This window comes from Mytilus trossulus, chromosome 4 (assembly GCF_036588685.1).
Source record: "Mytilus trossulus isolate FHL-02 chromosome 4, PNRI_Mtr1.1.1.hap1, whole genome shotgun sequence".
Taxonomy (NCBI): domain Eukaryota; kingdom Metazoa; phylum Mollusca; class Bivalvia; order Mytilida; family Mytilidae; genus Mytilus; species Mytilus trossulus.
In genome coordinates this window covers 48,556,346-48,578,957 of record NC_086376.1, presented here as the reverse complement: position 1 = coordinate 48,578,957, position 22,612 = coordinate 48,556,346, and the positions used below count along the sequence as shown (strand labels likewise).

At 31.9% G+C, this 22,612-nt stretch overlaps 1 protein-coding gene across 1 annotated transcript; it reads right to left on the bottom strand.

The window, feature by feature from the left end:
- Positions 1–5,777: 5,777 nt before the first annotated feature.
- On the bottom strand, positions 5,778–10,049 carry LOC134715432 (cytochrome P450 26A1-like). Its single transcript, XM_063577600.1, has 5 exons — positions 9,821–10,049; positions 9,183–9,384; positions 7,435–7,932; positions 6,707–7,129; positions 5,778–6,317 (listed from the first exon to the last, which is right to left on the bottom strand). The coding sequence occupies exons 1-5, from the start codon at positions 9,934–9,936 to the stop codon at positions 5,988–5,990; spliced, it is 1,569 nt and encodes a 522-aa protein (XP_063433670.1). The 5' UTR covers positions 9,937–10,049; the 3' UTR covers positions 5,778–5,987.
- Positions 10,050–22,612: the final 12,563 nt, after the last annotated feature.

Here is a 22,612-nt window from a genome sequence, read left to right as displayed (position 1 = left end):
GGCATTGTTAGTCTTCGTCGTGTTGCCCAGTCTTTTGTTTTCTATGTATTGTTTTATGGCATTGTTAGTCTTCGTCGTGTTGCCCAGTCTTTAGTTTTATATGTATTGTTTTATGGCATTGTTAGTCTTCGTCGTGTTGCCCAATCTTTAGTTTTCTATGTATTGTTTTATGGCGTTGTTAGACCCCGTTCACACTAGGACAATTTTATCGATTTAAACTAGACCGGTTTAAGGGCTAATGTGAACGCTTTGAATCGATCTTCAATCGGTCTAAACTAAAACACCAAAAGAGGTAGTTTAGTTTGAATCGATCTAAAGTAAACCGATCTTATTTTAAATATGAACGCAGAGGTCGGTTTAAACAAGTACGATTGAATCGAAAATAACGTATGCGCATGTATAGCGGCAAAACTATCTCAGAGGTTCGTTGTTTAATCCATATTTCTCTGTTAAAAAACCTTTAAAACAAACTGAAAACATGTTTTCTTCGCCGTAGCCTAGATTTGCAAAATCTGTGTCTTCTTTTCTTATGTTGATTTATTTTCTATGCAGGAACCGTAGTATTTCCGGCGTCGTGTTGTAACTTCGTTGCTACAGGTTATACCAGTATCAAAATTTTAACTTGTGATTCAAGACAAACAATAACGTTAGCCCATGTTTGTTTCAAATGTTTGTATCAGTGTATCAACACATGAATTTGATAAATCAGTTCTATTTATACACACAATGTTTACAGTTTTACGGGTAAAAAGGTAGGATCGATTGCGTTTTTAATTGTAGTGTGAGCGCAGTGGTTCAGATTGGACCGATAGAGATCGTTATGGTTCAAGATAATGTGAACGCTAACTGGTTTTATTTAGATCGATACAAATTAGATCGATAAAAAAAATGCTTGTTTCGTCTTCGTCGTCTTTAGTTTTCTATGTATTGTTTTATGGCGTTGTTAGTCTTCGTCGTCTTTCCCTTTTGTCATGGTGTTGAGAGTTTTGAATATTCTCTTGGTATCTTCCGCATTTTTTTTTATATTAAGAAAAATTATTTATTAATTCTGATAAAATCACATAAGTTTGTTCGTTAACCGGATCGAAAAGTCACTAATTAATTGCATTCCTGCATAAACATTTCTTATTTCATAAATAATGTAATGTAAATTAATGAGAGTCTTAAAAAATCCATTGAAATGTTCTTAATATCTGTCATATTTTCTTCAAAAGCAAAAGCATTTTATACTAGATACTCTGAAACTCATTTAGATTGTTACATTTTAGTCAAAGTAGATTGACAATATTCATTTAACATCATAATCATACTGATGAAGGATATCAGTTATCCAAAATATTTATCAATGATAACATTTATAGTTACCTTTTTTTGTTATTGGTGTTGTTTTGTACACTTTTTAGGCGTTTGTATAATTTATTTGTTGTGTACATGAATCGTTACTCGTAAAGATCCAGCGCCCTTGTGGGAAAAATCGTTGACATTTATTCAGACATTTTATACCCCTCCACAACGAAATTTGTTTTGCATGCACACGTATAAAATTTGCGGTTTTTATCCAACGCAATCATAGGTTTGGACGTTATTTTCAATTTAGACTTGTTTAACTCTTTACCGTTCCTATGACCCGAATTCGGGTCATAAGCACTTTTTTGCGTAAAATTTAGATTAAAACCTTAAGTTCTCTGTCATTTGACTATCAACAGATTTCACCAAGGGCTTAAATGAAACCTGTGAGTTTCAGCTACACATTAAAACGCCAGTTGTGTATTTTGGGGTTGATCTTTATGGTAAAATAAAGCAATTAAACTATCGTCGTTTTTTAAAAAATCTGCTAAAATTTTGTAGAAAAAACTTTAGAATTGTGTAAATCTTGAATTATTGAAACATTGTGTTTGGTTTCTATAAACTGCAAAAATCGGTTCTTAATGGATTGTTTTCTTTCAGTTATGTTTCGAGCTTATAAAATGAAGGTTCAATAAGTTTTCTTATGATTAGTTTCTACGAAAAACGGATACAAACAGTTAACATTGTCAATATGTCAGTAACTTTCAGCAACTATTTCTTAGAATTTCTGCCAATACCACTTAAAACGTGCATATTGTTGTTCCAGAGGCCAAATAGTATAAATAAAATGCATTTCTTACTACTTGTGTTACTTGGTTTTGACATTAAATCATAAGTACCCCCCCCCCCTTTTCCACCCTCTTCCCTATTCTCCCCGGGTTCACACACCATTCCACATTGTGTGTTGTTTTAAAAATGTAAAAAAATGCAGTTTTGATGTCTTTCTTAGTATCTTATTATAATCTAATATTTGTATGTTAATGGTCAACTTATAAATAAATATTATAAATAACATTGAAAATAAGTATGAATTTAATCGAATTTAACTGTCTGCCTCCGTAGCTGAGGGGATGCATCTAAGGTTAGTAATCAAGCGATCAGAGTTCGCATCCCGCAATGGTGAATGTACGGTTAAAAAAAACCCAACACAATTATTAAATAACTTGACTTGACTTTAATTTAATTCTAATTTCAAATTAAAAATGATTTTTTCCTTGTGACAAAGTAAATTGTGTGTTTTTTAGCTACAGTCGTTTATAGAATAATAGAGACATACATATTAAGATAATCTATTACAAATCGGTATTTAAATAAGGGATGCTGAGGCTGCCAGATTTTTGGTTTTCTGCCCTTTAAATGATTGTGGGGATAAAAGTGTGGATGCACTTCAGTTGCACAGTTGAGCTACGTTTTTTACCCCAAAAGCTCGAAAATAGCAATTTTGACCCAAATCACCACATAGCATGTTTGGCTTTAAAAATTGCTGTTTCTCACATAAATAGACCATTGAGGGTTCTTTTTCGTGGAGATGTTATTCCTAACATTGTATTTGAATGCTCTGTTGATACTATTTCCATTAATAAACTACAAAAAAGTCCATTTTGAATCGAAATTTTACAATTTTCCGATTTTGTTGTTGTTGTCACGTGACATTGGACTGATTATCACGTGATCAAACATGACAAAAAAAAATTACAAACCTTTCATTAATAATACTGAAAAACTGTTTTCTATAAAAAGTCTTAGTTGATAAGTCTACTAACAGTAACAAGAAAGTTATGAATGATTGAAATTTGATCGTTCCTCTGCGGCAAAAATAGTGCAATTTTTGCCGAATGGTAAAGAGTTAATATATATTATAAAACTTCTGCAAAAATATTTTCTCTATTGTGATGAAGATATGATACATTTGGTTTGAAACAATCCAAAGACATCTGATAGAAATTATTGCCCCTGACTATTCGGCAATTTGGTACATATTAAAATCAATTCAAGTTTTTGGGGAAAATGTTATTTACAGTGACATATGACCTTGAAAAATATCAACCACAAATGACCTTGAGTGAAGCGGGTAGTGGCCATTTTGGCATTTTTTTCATTGAATAGTACCAAGAAAACATACATTTTTGAAAGGCTATCATCTGAGACCAGAAGTGACCTCTTAATAAACGGTAGCAGTTCTTTTGTGCCAATTACTGTTTTACAGTTTCTGTTCAGGTCTAAATGTTTTTGAAGTATACTGATATTTCTATATATTTTCTGTCAATGGGGGACACATATTCGCCGTTTTTACACATCTATCTTAAATCAAATTACGGCAGCTTTTAACAATATTGATCAAATCAATTTCATTATAGACGAATAGCAGACATTTCAAAGGTGTTAATAACTGAAATTTAGGGGCATTCATGCAGTCAAAGAATTACTTAGAAATACTTCTTTTAATTCGTGTTTTTTCTTCAGGAAACTGTCCGAAAATCGTTGTCCGTTTTTCGGTCCTTTTCAGCAGGGCTGCAATTTTGTCATAGTTTTAAAAAATTATTATATTTGTTATATAATATCATTTACCGGTATATGTCTTCCATTTCAGCCATCCTTTGAAGTTTTTATACCTCAAAATCATAAAACGGCGAAATTGTGTCCCCGGCGAAAATGGGCGCCCCCTCTATCATTTGCGTCAAATTTTGTTATCCAAATATATCAATTGCGCCAATATTCGGAACTCATTTGCGCCAATTTACCAGTACACATATCTACCATAAATATTAATGATTAATATATATTTATTGTTATTTTTGCTTACAAAGTATCGAGTTCGGAGATATTTCACCATGAAAATGAGCATCTAAAGAGGAACGACTTAAAATGCATTAGACAGTCAATGTACGGAGAGAGAATAAAAGTAATTGCTTTGCCGAATATTTAATAAAGATATGCAAAAGGAAGAAAATAGTGCCAATAGAGAAGAACATAGAAGCTTTGAATGATTGTGTTTTAGCCACATATGTTTTAAGATAACACAGTGCTTTGTTCCCACCATTCGTATTTGCTTTACTTTTATTAGGAATTATTATGAACTGTTTTATGCATTTCATCCTTCAATGTTAGTCTCTTTGGACAATAAAGTGAAGTTATAAACTACTACATACATTAAATTTGGAAGTATCCATGCAACAGCAGTAAGAAGAAGATATGTTTCAGAAAAGGAATCATTTGCCGTTCAAATTGACGGTTCCAAGTCCGAATAAAGGAGTAGGGAAGTCATTTTCCTTCTAATTGGCGCAACCATATATTTCATTTCTGGCGCAAATGATACCATGTAATTTTCACCGTTATGTAATAGAAGCCGCAGTTTAAAAAAAAAAGGTTCTAGGATACAACTGATGGAACATAATAATTTTTTCAGTGATTTTATGTCTCTGATTGTATGTTTATGCTTTTTATTATTTTTAGGACTCGGAAGATTATTTTTAAGTAATAGGCCTATACGCTTGTAATATTTATTCATTTATTTCGAATTTATTTGTAACATTGAAATTTCGTATGTTTTATTCTTTTTAACGTTTAACTGTCTTTATAGCAACTTTTAAAGTTTCTGGGTTTATTTTACTAGTTGAATGTTGTTACATATGATAGAAGGCTGTATACATAACAGAAACGATTTTAAAAAAAAGATTAGAAAAGTCAGTTTTTACCAAGTTTATCGTTGCTGAACTCAAATTGTTCCTTGTGAAATTTCAACTTTTATTTTCTATATAAAATGGCTTTGTTTGCGACGCCATAGAAAATTACCTTATAAACACATGGTATAGTTTCTTTTTTAATAACGAAAGATGAATATGTAAAAGTATGAAATCCCGCTCACCAAATTACATCATTATTAAAATCACGATTTCATAAGAGTGGCTTTATCAAATGTTTGTGTATGTCACCCTGAGGTGACTAACTGTTACGTAATATTACAACTTGTTTACAGTTATTGACAATTACTTATGTAATATGTCCCGACTATGTGTCCGGAGAATAACCCCACTCAATAAACATTCTACGTCATGATAAAAATTTTAAAACAGAATAATCGATGAACATCGTACATATATAGATTATTAATTCTATAAAGCTGTGTTCTTACAAATAAATACCTTCAGGTTCACGTTATTCAGAGCATGGAATAATATTTAGATATTACTTCCATGTTCAGAGGAACTTGTGTTGCTATCAAAGCAATACCATTTTGTTCATTACACACATGTATGTTTACTTTGTTATAATTAAAAAAGAAATAATAGCATCACGAAGTTAAGCTCTTACTATTGCCATCAACATTTAAATTCAGTATAAACATATCTTATAAACAACTTATTATTTAATAACCAAAAAAATACACTGTATGAAGACGAATGTATCATAGCATAATAAAAAACAAACTGTTTCATTTCAAATTTTACTAGGCATTATTCATTTATTTACAAAAAAACAAATAAGTTATATCATACATGTAATAAACGTGATCAAAAATGCAGGCATGCATACAAAAATAATAAATAAATATCCCTGAGATAACAAAAACAAACTTGAGAGCATTTTAATATGGATTTCTCAAACACCGGGTAATTGACTTATCATGTTTATTTTCAATTCTAGTCTATTCTTGTAAATTGTGCAGGTAAATCACCAGCGGGATGAGGAACTGGTATAATTTTCATCTTTGGATTGATATTCGGTATTGTCCATTGACAAGATCGCACAATTTCAAGAGTGAATATTTTCAGAATAAGTAACGCGAACTGTTTCCCTGCACAACCTCTTCTACCACCTCCAAATGCCACAAAATGTTCATTATCACGTCTTTGCAAAGATTCCCAACGATCGGGGTCGAATTCATCTGGATTTAAAACCAATTCGTTACCAAGTTCATGCGTGTCTCTTATGCTATAAGCAACTGTCCAGCCTTTCGGAATTTGGTATCCCTGAAAAAACAGATTTATTCCATTAAGATTTTTATTTATCTAGCATGTTATATAAAAGCTAAAAAAAATAAGTGTGTACTAGTTATTGCCTTTGATGATCTTTGATACCATATTTGCTTTCATGATTTTTTTTTAAAATTTAGTCTCTACAAATATGTATATTTTTTCTTCGTAATTAGACAGTGTTTTTTTTAGTTGTAACGACAGCGTTTTTAATTATAAACGTAATTTTTTGTTTCCTTTCAAAAAGCATTATTCCTATGAGTGCCATTTGTATCGTTACTTAACAAATGTTGATACAAAAATGAATGATGTATAATAAAATCTGTACTTAGTAGAGTGATATATATACTTGTTAGAACATGTATCCATATAGCAGATGCACTTACGTCGATTTCAAATGTTTTAAGGACCTTTCTGTAACCTCCTCCAATAGGTGGTGTAATTCGGATAGCTTCCTTCACTACGTTGTTTAAGTATTTCATTTTGTTTAAAGTTTCAAAGTTTAGATCGCCATAATTACTGTGACTCATTCCAAAAGACTTTAGTTCTTCCTTAATTTTGCTAACAACATCTTTGTTTTTGGTCAATTGCAGAATGATAGTTACTGTTGCGCTTGCTGTAGTTTCATGACCTGCAAACAGAAGTTCCAGTCCAACGTCCTTAATTTCTGTCACTGAAAGTCTGCCTGTACCTGACATATCCATCAGAAGACTGAGTGCGTCTTGGAAGGCATCACAAGAGCCACGTTTTTCTTTCTTTTGAATACATTCTCCTATTTTATTTAGCAAAATAGTTCTTGCTTTGAGACCCTGAAATACACAATATTTATCGTTTACTAGCGTTATTCTTTAAAGTCAATTCATATCGGATAATAAGAGATGCACTTAATACATTGACATAAGAGACAGTGATAGTCTCGTAATGTTTTCTTTCTGGAGATTTTCAAAATCGTATAGTATATAAACAAACAGAACACATACTATAATTCATTTATACTTCAGGTTTAAACACCTCCATATTTTTCTGATACATTTTGTTATGTATTATATAATCGCCTCTCATACTGGTAATAGTATCAATAAAAACGTGCTTTTTTAATTAATATTTTGCTTACCTTGTAAAGTCCAAGTCCAGGAATCTGCATCGGTAAACTGAACAAATTTGATAGGAAAGTATCAAAATGACCTAATAACTCTGTTTTTTCGACTTTGTTCATCTTTATACCAAGAAGTACTCTGCATGCAATTTCAAATGTCAGACTTTTGAATTCTTGATGTGAAAGGATGTTTTCTTGTGTACACCAGTGTTCAATGCAGTCTTTAGTTATACTTTGAATAACTTGAGTGTATTCCTCTAATGCTGTATTACTAAATGCTTTGAACAGTGCTTTTTTTCTGAGATTATGGATATTGCCACTTGAACCTGTCAGACTTCCATCCCCAAGTAGTAGTTTGGTACTTGTAGGCCATTGAGCAGTCACAAGATCATTTTCACTAGCCAAAATTCTTTTCACGTTCTGTACTCCAATTACACGAATAGTTGGTTTCCCTAACAAATGAGTTTTATATAGTGTACCAAATTTTTCTCGTCTTTTATCAAAAAATGCTTTGCCCTGAAAAAAAATAATGCTTATTAAAAGTAAAATAAGTATGGCTCTCTTCACAGATACAAACATATCCTATACAGTATCGGCTTGCAATGCAAATAAAAAGTAAAGAAGTTTTTAAAATAACGACTCATTTATATAACTTATAAAGAGCATATCACTGCTTAGTATCGGCTCATAACGCAAGCACAAAGTAAAGAAATACATACGTATACTTTTATTTGCATACTTTTACTGCATGCAAATAACGAGCATATTACTGTTCAGAGTCAGCTCTCAATGCAAGCATGCACGCCTCTGGTCGCCTCCGGGTGTGGGAATTTCTCGCTACATTGAAGACCTGTTGGTGATTTTCTGCTGTTGTTTTTTTATTTGGTCGGGTTGTTGTCTCTTTGACCCATTCCCGATTTCCATTCTCAATTTTATCTCTTTTACTGTATGTATGTAACGAGCATATTACTGTTTAGTATCGGCCCCCAATGCAAGCACGAAGGAAAGAAGTATAAGTATGGCTCTTTTACTGTATATATATATAACGAGCATATTACTGTTTAGTATCGGCCCCCAATGCAAGCACGAAGTAAGGAAGTATAAGTATGGCTCTTTTAATGTATATATATAAAAAACATATTACTGTTTAGTATCGACCCCCAATGCAAGCACGAAGGAAAGAAGTATAAGTATGGCTCTTTTAATGTATATATATAACGAACATATTACTGTTTAGTATCGGCCCCCAATGCAAGCACGAAGGAAAGAAGTATAAGTATGGCTCTTTTACTGTATGTATGTAACGAGCATATTACTGTTCAGTATCGGCTCCCAATGCAAGCACGAAGGAAAGAAAAATAAGTATGGCTCTTTTACTGTATGTATATAACGAGCATATTACCGTTCAGTATCGGCTCCCAATGCAAGCACGAAGGAAAGAAGTATAAGTATGGCTCTTTTACTGTATGTATATAACGAGCATATTACCGTTCAGTATCGGCTCCCAATGCAAGCACGAAGGAAAGAAACATATAAATATGGCTCTTTTAACTGAAGCATGTATATATATATTAGCGAACATATCACTGTTTGTATCGGCTGGCAATGCAAGCAAAATGAAATTAATGACTCTTTTACCTGAAAATATCCCTATTTAATTGTATATCTATATATAGGGAATGCAAATTATACGTTTTCTACACTTTTTTCCTGCAATAAAACACATTTTTTTAATACTTTTCGCAGTTGGATTAAACTCAAATTACCTGAATTAAGAATCCGAGAGTTTCTCCGAACACTGGGAATCCATAACCTCCTGGTGGGAGAGGCAGGTTTGATTTAGAATCCCTCTGGCAGTCATTATAAACCTCCCACAAATGGCAACATATAACCGTCAGTAGAACAGGGGTTATTAGAGGTATTAATAATTCCTTAATTAGCCATACAAGCGCCACCTGAACAAAAACTCTGAAAAAAGAAATAACATTATTTTTTTTTTCAATTTCTGGAGAAACGAGGAAACTGATATTACACACGCAAAAAGTGATATGGAACAACACCGAATATAGCTAATAAAAACTGGAATAGTAAACTAATAAAAACGAACTGTTTGTTAAATTACATAATATTTACATAAGAAATTAATCCGTATAATACAATACCATTTCAGATTCGACCGATTTAGATGACCTCGCTTCGGGACAACTTAGATTAGGATTAATTCTATAAATATAAGTTGCTTAAACGGCATTTTTAAATCTTTCAGGGTGCATGTAATATGAACCATTTTTCTATTTTCTCTGCTTTGAAGTTTTCTTATATATACATGTATTGGAATTAAGTCCTTATCCATGCCATTTTCCTTCATATCAACCACATTACATTTTGATAAAAGATAACTTACACAGTAGTAAAAGTGTCGAATTCTTCAATAACTCCGCTATTTTCTGTTAAACTGCTACAATTTGGTGGAATCAGGCATTCCATATTGTATTTTATTAATATAGAGGAATCGGTCATATCACGTTCATTAGTTTTCAACTTTTAAATAACAAAAGTGGTTCTACGAGAGTATTTATATTATGTGGAGGTGTTTTGTACAATTGACCATTGGGGACCAAACTAGACATGTGCTAACGTAATCAATGACACATGAATGGGTGGAGCCTAACAGGAATGACCACCTGAATGACCAACATGTTAAAGGTCAAACAGTAATCAAAAGTGCACGATCTTTCGTTAATGCTTTTTCTTATTTTTCTATGTTTGACTAAAATTTTAATAAAAAAAGAATTTAGAATAAGTTTATCTAGCTACTTGATGGCATTTTTAGACATTATAGTCAGACTTTGTGAAACTCTTGTTGTTGGTTCACGTATGTCACAATTCTCTTCTTAAATTGTTTATTTATATAAATTAGGCCGTTATTTTTCGTAATTGAATTGTTTCATATTTTTCATGTTAGGGTCCTTTATAGCCGACTACACTGTATTGAATTTTCTTATTGTTGAATGCCTATAATTGCTTACATCCACTTCATTTTAACTTTGAAGGATAGTTGGCTGGTTCATACGACATCTCCTTATTTTTTTGTATAAATTTGAAATGTAAATATAAATTTATATTCTTTTGAACATGTATCAAACTTTTAGACTTTTTAATAAAAATATACCATTCAAGTGTTTTTCTGATGGGTATATATGTATGAAATTAACATTGACGCTGCTTCTACGACTGACTTAGAACTAAAGATTTTAAATTTACGACATCGGCGTATCACTACACATAAGATTCTATTTCAAACATTTTGCACTACAACCTGTTGCCAGTTTCCGAAGAAAATAAATATATTTTACCATGTTTTGGTTAAAATAAAATGAAAAATACGAACGTGACTATGTAAATAAAAAATGTGGTTCAAACTGAGTTGAATGTGCATAAAAAATCAATCTTAGGTCACATTGGTCTCAACAACTTTTTTTCTTAAAAAACTAGCTGCTCTTGCGACCATAAGTCGCTCATCTTGGTCTATATGCATATTCGACAAAGGACACTCTCCAACATTGTAGACTAAAACATAAATCATGTCAAAAATCTCTGTTTTGTTGCTAACTATTTAGTCTGTTTAGTGTCTCTCTTTTTATCTTCTTTAGTTTTAGTTCAAAACACAAAACAAGGTAAAAAAATCTTCATTTATGGGCAATCCTAAAAAGAGTGACAGTCACTAACTTAATTGGCAAAATTTGACATGTTACATGTAGTATATCTTGCCTTGCTGCTTATTTTTTTGATTTACAGTGTCCATTTATCTATAATTATTTTTATCATATAGGGAAAAACGCAAATTTTTTTTTAACATATTTGACCTGTCGGAAATTCTCTTTTTGTAACGATTTCCAAATTGTAATTTTATCCCTTTATATTTTTTGCCATGTCGGACATCTTGATTTGGATCACCGGACACATTTTTTGATATGAGACAGCCCAATGATGATTGTATGTAACCAAGTTTTTCGGTTAACAGACGAAAACGGACTCCTAGTGATGAGAATGGCTAAAATAGACGAAGGATTCCAAAGAGATATTCAAATTCATTATAGTCTAAGACGAACTGACAACGCCATGGACCATTGGTTATAAACGAAAACCAACAAAAGACAGTCATAAATTAGTATATTAACTTCAATTCGGATTTTCCGTGAATTTGTTTCTATACTAGGTCCTGGTTGGAGGGGTAGATTTCTAACCCATTCTTTTGGTTTTCTTAACATACGTAATATAATTTAATGGCATGTAGACACATGTTATAGAGTTCGGGGAAAACCACTAGTATATATGACGTATGTTTTCCAGCGATGAAATTACGAAAAAGGATATAACAAAATGTAAAATACCGAATGATATATGTCTGCTCGTCATTATTTGCAATTGTATGAATACTATAAAGTCATCAACATGATAGTGGTCAAATCTTAATCACAAAATATCCTTAATTGTTAATTTAAAAAAACTCGAGAAAGCAATCATTTGAATTAATGATCAAAACTGAAAAAAGAAAACATGATTGAATGAATAAAACATGACTCAAAATATTGTCTTAGGCAAAATTAAGGTTACACTATGAAAATAAGAAAATGTGATTCAATTGCTAATGAATAACTTTCAACTCAAGACCCTATGACATAGAATTTATCTACTTCAAGTCACCTTCCGACCTCAAGCAAAACCCATACCACCTAGCAAGTTTAAAATGACAAATGTAAAAAAATGAAAACAACACTTTATAAATTAAATGCATTCCAAGCGTTTTTTTCTGGATTTACCTTCATCAGTTTCGCTCAAAGCCGAATATTTTTATAACATTTCAAATGAGAAACTAACGACTTTGATTGATGTAGTTCACCAATATTAACAGAGTTATTATTTTGTACTGTATTACATCGGTTATTACTGGTGTGTTATTAAAACCATGAACAGCATTCATAAGATATAATGCGAATAAAGGAAATAAATTCATCGATGTTGACTTATCCAACAATGTGTGATCATATATAGCAACATACATATTCATAGACAAGGATTTGAATACACATACTGTCAGACCCTCCGTATACAACTAATTCTCGTTTTCTGACGTTTTCCCAATTTCATAATTCTTCAAACGAATAGAATCTTAGGCACACCAATATTCAAACAATCAGAACCAGCTGTTATCTTATAATATTTCATGCAAGACGGCATGTACACATTCTGAAATTAATAGCTTTGCATCGTGGTGCGAAGCAATACTCAACTGTGATACAAGTAGGAGGTTTACTGCCGCGGCTAGCTGTAAAACCAGGTTTAACCCAGGTTTTTTGTTCTCGAAAAATGTCTGTATTTAGTCAGGGCATAGATGGTCAGAGACATGACAAAAGCTTTCCAGTCGTTCGGTTGGTTGACTACCGTTGAGTGTGTGATTTGAAGGCTTTATCATTTGGTTTCGGTATTTTTTGTCATATAATTTTGCTTATGATACCTGCATGAAAGCAATGCTGCATTATATGGTCCACTGACACTTTACTCATCCTTTGCAATTCTAATACAGTCCCTTATGTCAGCCTTGTATATAACTTGCACATTCTTTTATACACTTTCCAAATTTATTTCTTGATATTTCATGCATGAATTATTAAATAAGGGGATGAATGACATCGTAAGTCAGGAATCTGATGTACAGTAGTTGTCGTCTGTCTATGTAGTTCAAACGTGTTTCTCGTCTTTATATATATATTAGACTGTTGTTTTTCCCGTTTGAATGGTTTTACAATATATTTTTTGGGCCTTTTATATCTTTCTGTTCGGTGCGAACCAAGGCTCCGCGTTGAAGGCAGTACCTTGACCTAAAATGTTTTACTTTTATAAATTGTTACTTAGATGGAAAGATTGGCACTCATACCACATCTTCCAATATATATATGTTGGAAAAAATCGGGTGCTGAATCATTATGGTGGTCATTTTGGTTTAGTTTAAAAAAAAAAAAAAAAAAAAAAAAGGTTACAAAGTATGCCGGAAAATGTCTATCTGAATTTTAGACCCCCTTAACATTGTGTTGTCTATATTTTAAGTTAGATCTGGAAAAAAATCTATAATTTTGAAAATAGTTGTCCAAATAGTAGTAGATTACACTGTAAAAATCATTTTGAGATAGAGCAGATTATTTGTTTTGTAATTCCTTTAGGTCTACGCAAAGAAGGAAATTGAGAAACATTTGAAGAACATCTTTCCGTTCGGGTTAATTGTATGATTTATGATAAATTCCAGGTCCGTTTTAGGTGTAAAGTATCTTAAACGAAATTTACAATTTATGCTTCACCACAGCATACCCTCAGAGAGCATACCGTTTAGTATTTAATTGAAAATTATATTTTTAAGTTGCTTCTGGGTAAAAGATGTAATTATGTACAGCTTCATATTGGGTGTTGGCAATTTTAATTTTGGATCGGATTTGACTTTACCTTAATCCCAACAGAGGTGGCCTTGAACGGCTTCAAAAACCCAATCCCTTGCTTTGTTTTGTTGCAAGCGACTCCTAAAAATATGAGTTAAAAAAGTCAAATTTAGCTTTTTGATTTAAATTAAATGTTATTATTGCTTAATACGATAAGGTTTTTAAGATGATTGATTGGCTGTTCTTGTTGGGTTTTTTTTATGAATATTGTTAATAAATTATTATTTCAATCGTTGTTCTTGTTTCTTAATAGTACACATATAATAGATACAATCTTTTTTAATTTTAACAATTAAGTTTAACCAAAAACGTTCTTAAAACGCCATCTTGGATTTTTATTTTAGACTCCCATACCACTTTAAAGTAGGACTCCAGAGTGATATTAAAGTTCACAATATATACGCGTGTGTGTACCAGTGACCTTAGAACATAGTAAACATTCTTGTTATGATCTTTCGTGAAAACAATTTTTCTCCTTTAGGTATTTACAATAATAGAAACATAAGTACACAACATTAAATTTATCATTATAAGTATAAATAAAATTAGCCGTGACCGCAGTATGACATTAGAAAACTTAAAATGGACCACTATGAACAATAATCAATTGCATAAGCGGCCCTGATTACCGGGACACGGTGAGGTCACAGGAATTTTACAATGGCCTCACCGCACGCTGTTTCAGGTCAAATAGTAATTTAAAAGGACTAAAGTATTTAAAATATTTTGTTCCCATTGGAGATATTTCATTCATAAACCATGTTACTACAAGTATAAGAATCGTAACAGATGGTTGAACTGAATGAAAGCCATTTGACTTTTGTTAAAAGGACACCCGTTGTAAGACTACACTGCACCCTTAACAGAGGAACAAAAGCGCAAAGAATGAACATTTCTTGCAGAACATCCCACTAACCACATCCGGACTAATTAAATTTAGCTATAGATGATTCACAAAACCAATGATGTGATCTTTGATAATGACATACGGTTACCAGTATATGTATATTAGACGGCTTTCTGGTTTTTAAAAGGACATTTATTGCAAAAAGTAAAATCACAAAAACACTGAACTCAGAGGAAAATCAATTTGGAAAGTCCATAATCACATGGCAAAATCAAAAAACAAAACGCATCAAAAACGAATGGACAAGAACTGTCATATTCCTGACTTGGTACAGGCATTTTCAAATGTAGAAAATGGTGGATTAAACCTGGTTCTATAGCGCTAACCCTCTCACTTTAATAACAGTCTCATCAAATTCCGTTACATTTACATGATGCGTTAAATAAACAGTCACAATCAATAAAATAGTCAAATTATGGGAACATCAGTCATCATCGTATAACAATTTAACAGGACACAACAACATCTACTATCTACGAACACATGGATTGATTTGAGTGTCTGACGTCAGAAAAATTATATACGTCACATACATTTGTCGTTCAATGTGCATACAATAGTTATCCAAAGTACCTGGATTATAAACAATTTTAAATTTTACATAGGCAATGAGCGCAGACAGGGTTAAAAAATCAAAAGTATGTAAGAATAAATTACAGAAATCAAACTAGTCCAAAAGTTATACATAGAATTTATGAGAATCCAAAACTTTTAAAAGGAACAATTTAACAGGACACAAAAACCTATCCACGAACACATGGATCTACTTGAGTGTCCGACGTCAGAAAAATTATATACGTCACATAAATTTGTCGTTCAATGTGCATACAAACAATTTTAAAATTTACATAGGCAATGTACGCAAAGCTGCAATATAAATTAAGCCGGCTCATCTTTTCAAATAAAATCGATAGGTTGCAGCAAGGATTTGTTTAAATCCTTGGTTGCAGGCATTTATTACTAGATTTTACCAAGGATTTGTATAGTATACAAAATCCTTGATTTTACCTTCGAATTAAATAACTTGTTTATTTACTGACTTATGTAATAGTGAATGAATACTTATTTTAACAATTGAACGAAAAGAAAGGAAACATATTATTCTTATATGATAATGTTACTTTGCCCTAAGCTCACTCGATTTGTATTTTTTACCTAGTTTTCTCTCTTTCTAAATTGGTCAACTTTTGCCTCTGGACATAGAAATGTACTATACTGACATGTTATTATTTCCCGACTGTTATACCTGAAGTAACGACGTCAAGCTCCCCCATAATTTACATTAATTAATTGCTAAATTGAACATTTATTCTTGATTCTTCAAGTTGTGTTGCCTGCACTGAGATATAATTATATATAAAAACACGTTTCCTTATAAATTATACAGATTATTTTAAAGCAATGTTATCTTCCTTATCGTCTTTAATATGCATCTGAGATTTGAATATCGAACTTGTAATTCATTAAGGCAAAAATATAAATCTAAGATCCACATTTGATTTTGCCTCTGAAATCTTAATTGCTGCTATGTACATTAAAGATGTTTTTTACAGCACGAACCTTCATGGCTTTAGATACTGTCATGCAATAAGTTTTGTTTCAGTGGGGTTTTAAATCAATCAAAACCGGGTTTTTATATTCCCGTTTTTAGCTCACCTGACACAAACGGTAAACTTAAATATATTCTGAATCTCATCCCTTGGCGTCCGTTATCCGTTGTCCGTTAACTTTTACAAAGTTCATCTCTTCCAAAATTACTTGGCCAATAAGTACAAAACTTGACCGCACTCATCATTGGGTTATTTAGTATCTAGATGATCCCGTCAGCCAACCAAACGTTCATGCAAATTACATATTGGACTCATATGAAAGATAATTAATGACACAAATATTACAGAAAATTGAAAACGAAAAAATGTTTGGTTTTCTTTTTGGTCACGTGATAACAATCCAATATTGGGGAAATGTGGGGAAAAAAAACGAAATTCATGAGGGAAAAGTCGTGTAGAGATTTATTATTGCGATAATAGGGTATAGTTTTTGGTGCAAAATAAGTGCTAAAGTTCTGTTCGTCAAGCTGCTTATATGGAATAAAAAGACGAACAAAAATGCTTCATGCCTTTATAAATCGATGAAGTAAAGTCTACTACTCAAGAAGGGAGAGACTTTAGAAGAGGGGGGTAAGTGGTTTAGCTGTTATGGGGCAATTTAATTCTTTGTTATCTGTTATTTTGAAAATATATTTTCTGTTAGCTGTTATTGTCTTATTCTTTGTTTAATAGCTGTTATTGGGCTATTAGGTTTTTTTTTGTTATCTGTTATTGTGCTAATGTATTTGCTGTTAACTGTTATTGAAAATTCGAATGTTAGCATTTTTTTGACAGTCAATATTCGGTATAAATTGAAGATCATTGGACATTGGGGTCTACAACTACTGATATGTTTGTCCCATATTCAGAGAATGATTCCATTAACATATACCCATCACAGAAGTGAGGTCCAGGACAATTCAAGTATAATATCTTATGATTGTCCATTGTAATGAATTCCATTTTTTTTTATGAATGTGTATTTAGAATTATCTTAATTTTTTGTTTGAGAAAAATGTTCCTTGTTTCCCCTACGAACATATTAAATTAAAACAATTTTTAATATACCAAAGGAAAACATATGGCCAGGTATTCTGACAAGGATCTCAATTAAGGACTAGGTCCTAACATCCTAACAACCACTTAAACTTTCATATAATATGGTACATAGACTCAGCTCTGATTCTTTTCAAAGCAGAACCAAATGCAGTTGTACAATGAAAGTTCAAACCATGTAATTGGGTCCGAAGCTGTACATACAAAGATTTATTTTGTTTAAGCCATTATTTCCCTACTAAACTATGTATTTTACTTACTAGTACACTTGGTACAATCAAAAACCTGATAAAAAAATTGTTCAAATAAGGTGAAAATAGTGGAATAAATTGCTTTTGGAGTGTCAAAATTCGTTCGAAATATACTTGATAAATTGCATGCTTATAATTGGTGCTTTTGATTTTTCTACCCTATATACCACTCTGCCTCAGCGCCTTATTAAGAAAAGTTCATACACCTCATTAAATGGTCATTTAGAAAAAGTCAGAATATTCAAACTCTTTTAGGTCATTTCTTTTGTTAGCAACAAAGGGAGCTTCAGTCCATATATATAAACAATACACCAACGTTTCATGAGAACTGCTGAAAGCATTTTTGAGTTATTTTTGAAAACTAGAAAATACCACCTTTTTTCTAATGAATAAAATCCCTTAAAGGGGCACTAGCTGTCAAATTCATGGTCACCAATTTGACTCAAATTCTCATATTTGATTAATAACAATGTAAAACATTTATCCAATCTATCAAACGTTTAAAATAAACAGTTTACAGAGCATGGGGTAGATGATATGTAGGTTCGTTTCGTGTGTATTTAAATCCAGACGCCATCTAATTAACTATCGATTTGACCTCAGATGACCATATAAGCGATGTAAACACAAATAAAGATATGAATAGGTTAAACCAGCACGTGCAATTGGATTTTTATAGGTCTGTTTGATTTGAATTTATAGATTAAAAATATAAGTTACTCATTGTTTTTAACCGTATAAGAAATAATTTATGTGGATCGAATTAGTAATCAAATGATTTACCGTAGTTTCACTTTCATTGTTGACATTTTTTTTCTTTAAATAACCAGTTCACGTACAATGCATGCGTTGTCAGTCTCTAGCTAGGGGGTTAAGTTAAGTTCACATGAATACCGGTTAGAATGATGATGACGTTTTCACTTGCAAGTGAATCAGTCAAAAATTATGTATAATCGCTTATTTCAACAAAATTAAAGCAAATTGATTGCTAAAAGCAAATTATTATTTCATTATTCCAATTTAATTAATGATTAATCTAAAAAAATATATACTTAATTTTTTTATATATATCGTAGCTAGTGCTCCTTTAACTCAATAACATACATTCTAAAATTAATAAAAATCGAAAGGGAGTTTACAACAATAGATAATTATAAACATTTAAAATAGGGAAAGCGAAAACAGATCTTTTTATCAAATAAAAGTTTTTCCTTTTCGTCATATTTTAATCGATCCATGTTTTTTTTTTAAATATTGTTCTTTATATGTAATGATAGAGGTAATTAACAACCAGCACTCGGTCGATCGGCTACTTTAAGTGTGTTTTCTATCTTGCAAACACTGTGGAGAATATCAGCATTACAGCTTTATTTTTTTTTTAATATTCATTTTAATGAGGCGTTCAGATAATAGCGCATATTGTGTTTGCAAATCCACTGGATCGTATGTACACCCCTTCAAGCGAAGCTTTTCTCCTTGACTTTCCGTTTCATAGGTCAATGATCATATCGTAGTGATACGTGATACTGTGTAGAATAAACGTACAAAACCGTAGAAAACGTGCGAAAACGTACTTTAATCGTAGTGAACAGGATAGACTCAGTGATGTATTTGTGAGTCTATTCTTTAAATATTCACGAGAAGTGCTTCTCTAACAAACATTGCTATTCACGGATTTCAGAAGTACATAGGGATGGATGGACATGTGCATCTGCCATCACTATATATATACTGCTCCTTATAGCAGGGGTATTAACATGATAGGTTTTGTCGAATCAATTTTATTTGTGAGTCTTTTCACAAGTAAAAAATATAAACAAGTCTAAATTGAAAACAAATTTCAAACATGATTGCGTTGGACAAAAATCGCAATTTTTATACGACTTTAGGTGTGCATGCAAAACAAATTTCTTGGCAGAGGCGTCTAAATACAGCACAAACAGCATTTTGAACTGCAGGCATTAAATGCTTCAAGAGTAATTGTTTTATTATTCATATTATGTTATCTTTTCAACAAGTTAAAAAGGGAAAATTTAAAAGCAATATGAAATAAAAGTAAAATAGTCATTACCAGATGCGCAGTCCTTTCCTGGTGTTGGTTCTGCTTTAGTGTTTCCCATAAAGAAAATCAGCGTTATGATCGTAAAGAGAATCATCTTGTTGTCTAAAATGTGCATTCCGAAAGTTTGAAAACCATGTAAGAAATATCGTTTATATACATGTACTTTCAATCGATTTTTACAAGGTGTTACATTTTTGGCAAGTTGCATACATTTCCTTATATTCTGTTAGCATGACAAAATTAATAGATATACTGTCATTTGAGAATAGGTGTTGTAGAAAACCTACACTTCGAATATCTTATTAATTACGTTACACAACATTTAATTTTGCAATGATAACATCAATGCTACTTCATTTTCCATTTTCGACACTGACAATTTGTCTGTACCAAAGCGTCTAATGTTAAGGAGAGTAGGAAAAAAACCCTAAAACAGCACAACTTAAAATAAAGATTATGCCAGATACTATCCAAAGACGGAAGCAAGTTTTGTACCCGCTCGACTCCATTCGTCCGTCCATACGAAGTTAAAAGAAATATTTGGTCAACGTCTTCTTGGCTGCTATGAAAGGAAATGATTTAAAATTTTATCAACATATTGATAATGTTGAGTTTTAGCTAGTAAGCAATTTCTACATCTGCTATCTATCCACTTTTTGTGTGTAGGCAGTTTGAAATGTTACATCATGTATTGTACAAGGAAATGTTTCCTCAGTATTTTTTTTCATTTATAGGAATGGTTTGACTATAAGTCTGCGGTTGATAATATTAAGTTGTAGTGAGTACGCAATTTTTGCATTTGATATGCACTCTCTGTTCGCCGATAGCCTGCATTTTACAAACATTATACCCAATTTACAACTGGGTACTTTTTGGCTTAGCGTCTTTGAACGAAATTCCGAATGATCAGAAATGTAACATAAACCCACCGACGCAGGTTCATATCCAGTTAAGTTCTTATTTATCTTTATATCATGTGGAAAATGTTTTTATTTTGAATTTTTGACCGTTTTCAACCCATTTATTTCTATTTGTCATTTGCTTTTCATCAAGGCATACTCAATTATTTCCGTATTTTTTCAGCATAATATTACCTTCTACCTGAACTGGGACTATCATGCTTTACTTAGTAAAATAGTCCTAGCTTCTACACATGCGATTCAGTCCTTATTCTTTGCTTATGTGTATTATATATATTTTTAAAGAAATGTATTTAGACTTCTTATTAAAAAAAAAATTCTGGTATCAGTTTTAACATTTAATCTTTTTTTTTTTTAAATATTTTAAAAAGAGACTTCTTATTAAAGGAAAGAATTTCAATTTTAATATGCACGTTTTGTATTAATGTTTAAAGAAGACACATATATTTGTATAGAGATTTCTTATTGAAATGTATGTTTCTATATTTTTTTCTATTGTTAATTTCTAGACTTCTATTTTACTCTTAATTAAGACCAAGGAGGTTATTTTGCTAGAGCCGTTAAAATAGCCCCTAAAAGACTATTTTGCCAATAGCCCCAGACAACTAATTTTGCATTAATTCATTCAGCAAGAACATCCTTTCTTTCCAGTTTAATAAATATAAAAGGATGTGGTATGAGCACCAATGAGACAACTCTCCATACAAGTCACAATTTGTAACCAGTTGCTCCGCAGGGCGCAGCTTAATACAAACGCAGAAGTCGAATCCTTAACCGTTGGGGCAAGAATTTTTATTTTGGACCCATAGGCCCCTAATTTCTAACTTGTTAGAACCAAAACTCCCAAAATCAATCCTAACCTTCGTTTTGTGTTTAAATTTCATAGATTACTTTCCACTTATACAAAAGAAATTGTGCGAAAACTAAGAAAATGCTATTTTGAGCCCTTTTGGGCTCCTGATTCCTTAACTGTTCGGACCAAACCTTACCTTCATATTGTGGTCAGTAACATTGTGATTAAATTCATAGATTTCTATTTACTTATAATTATACATAATTTATTGTGAGAAAACCAAGGAAATGCTTATTTGGGCCCTTATTCCTTAACTATTGGGACCACAACCCCTAAAATCAATCCCAACCTCCTGTAGTGGTATTGAACCTTCTGTTAAAAATTTATAGAGATCCATGAACTCAAACTAAGGTTATTGTCTGGCAACTTAATGTGTCTTCGGACGACGCTGACAACACAGACGGGAGACAACATCATACCATTATACGATGCAAAACAATTTTTGCGGTCGTATAAAAATTATAAAAAATAAACCAGTTAAGGTAAGGCCTTCAATATAGAGCTTTGGGTCAAAACAAAACGCAAACTACAAAGGGCACCCAAAATGACTAGTGTAAACCATTCAAACTGTCAAATCTATATAAAAAACGACTAAACTTATAAACCACATCAACAAATGACCACTGAACAATATGTTTGTATTGTAGATTGTGTAAATAAATGCAAAGGTATTAATAGGACTATCAAAGTGACACATAACTTAAGGCTAGTCCTAACGGTAGTCACAGTGTTGATGTATTTCCAAAAGTGAAAAAGTTCACACATTATGTCTTCTTTTGTTAATTACTAAATAATTATAGTTTGAAGCAATACTAATATAATTTCTGTTTTACATTCTGGACACAAAACAAAATCATGTCAGCTTCTACTGATTGTTTCCTTGCAGCAACTGATATTAGAGTGAAGGACAGCATTCAATTGAATCAAAAAGCTTGTTTTAATTGTGGTTAATATTTTTTCTGTTTATGTTCTCTATCTATATTTCATTTGTTTTTAAAAAAAATGGTGAAATCAACCACATCAATCTGTTCCTCCTGAGCAAGATTGATTTAAATGCTCAACTATTG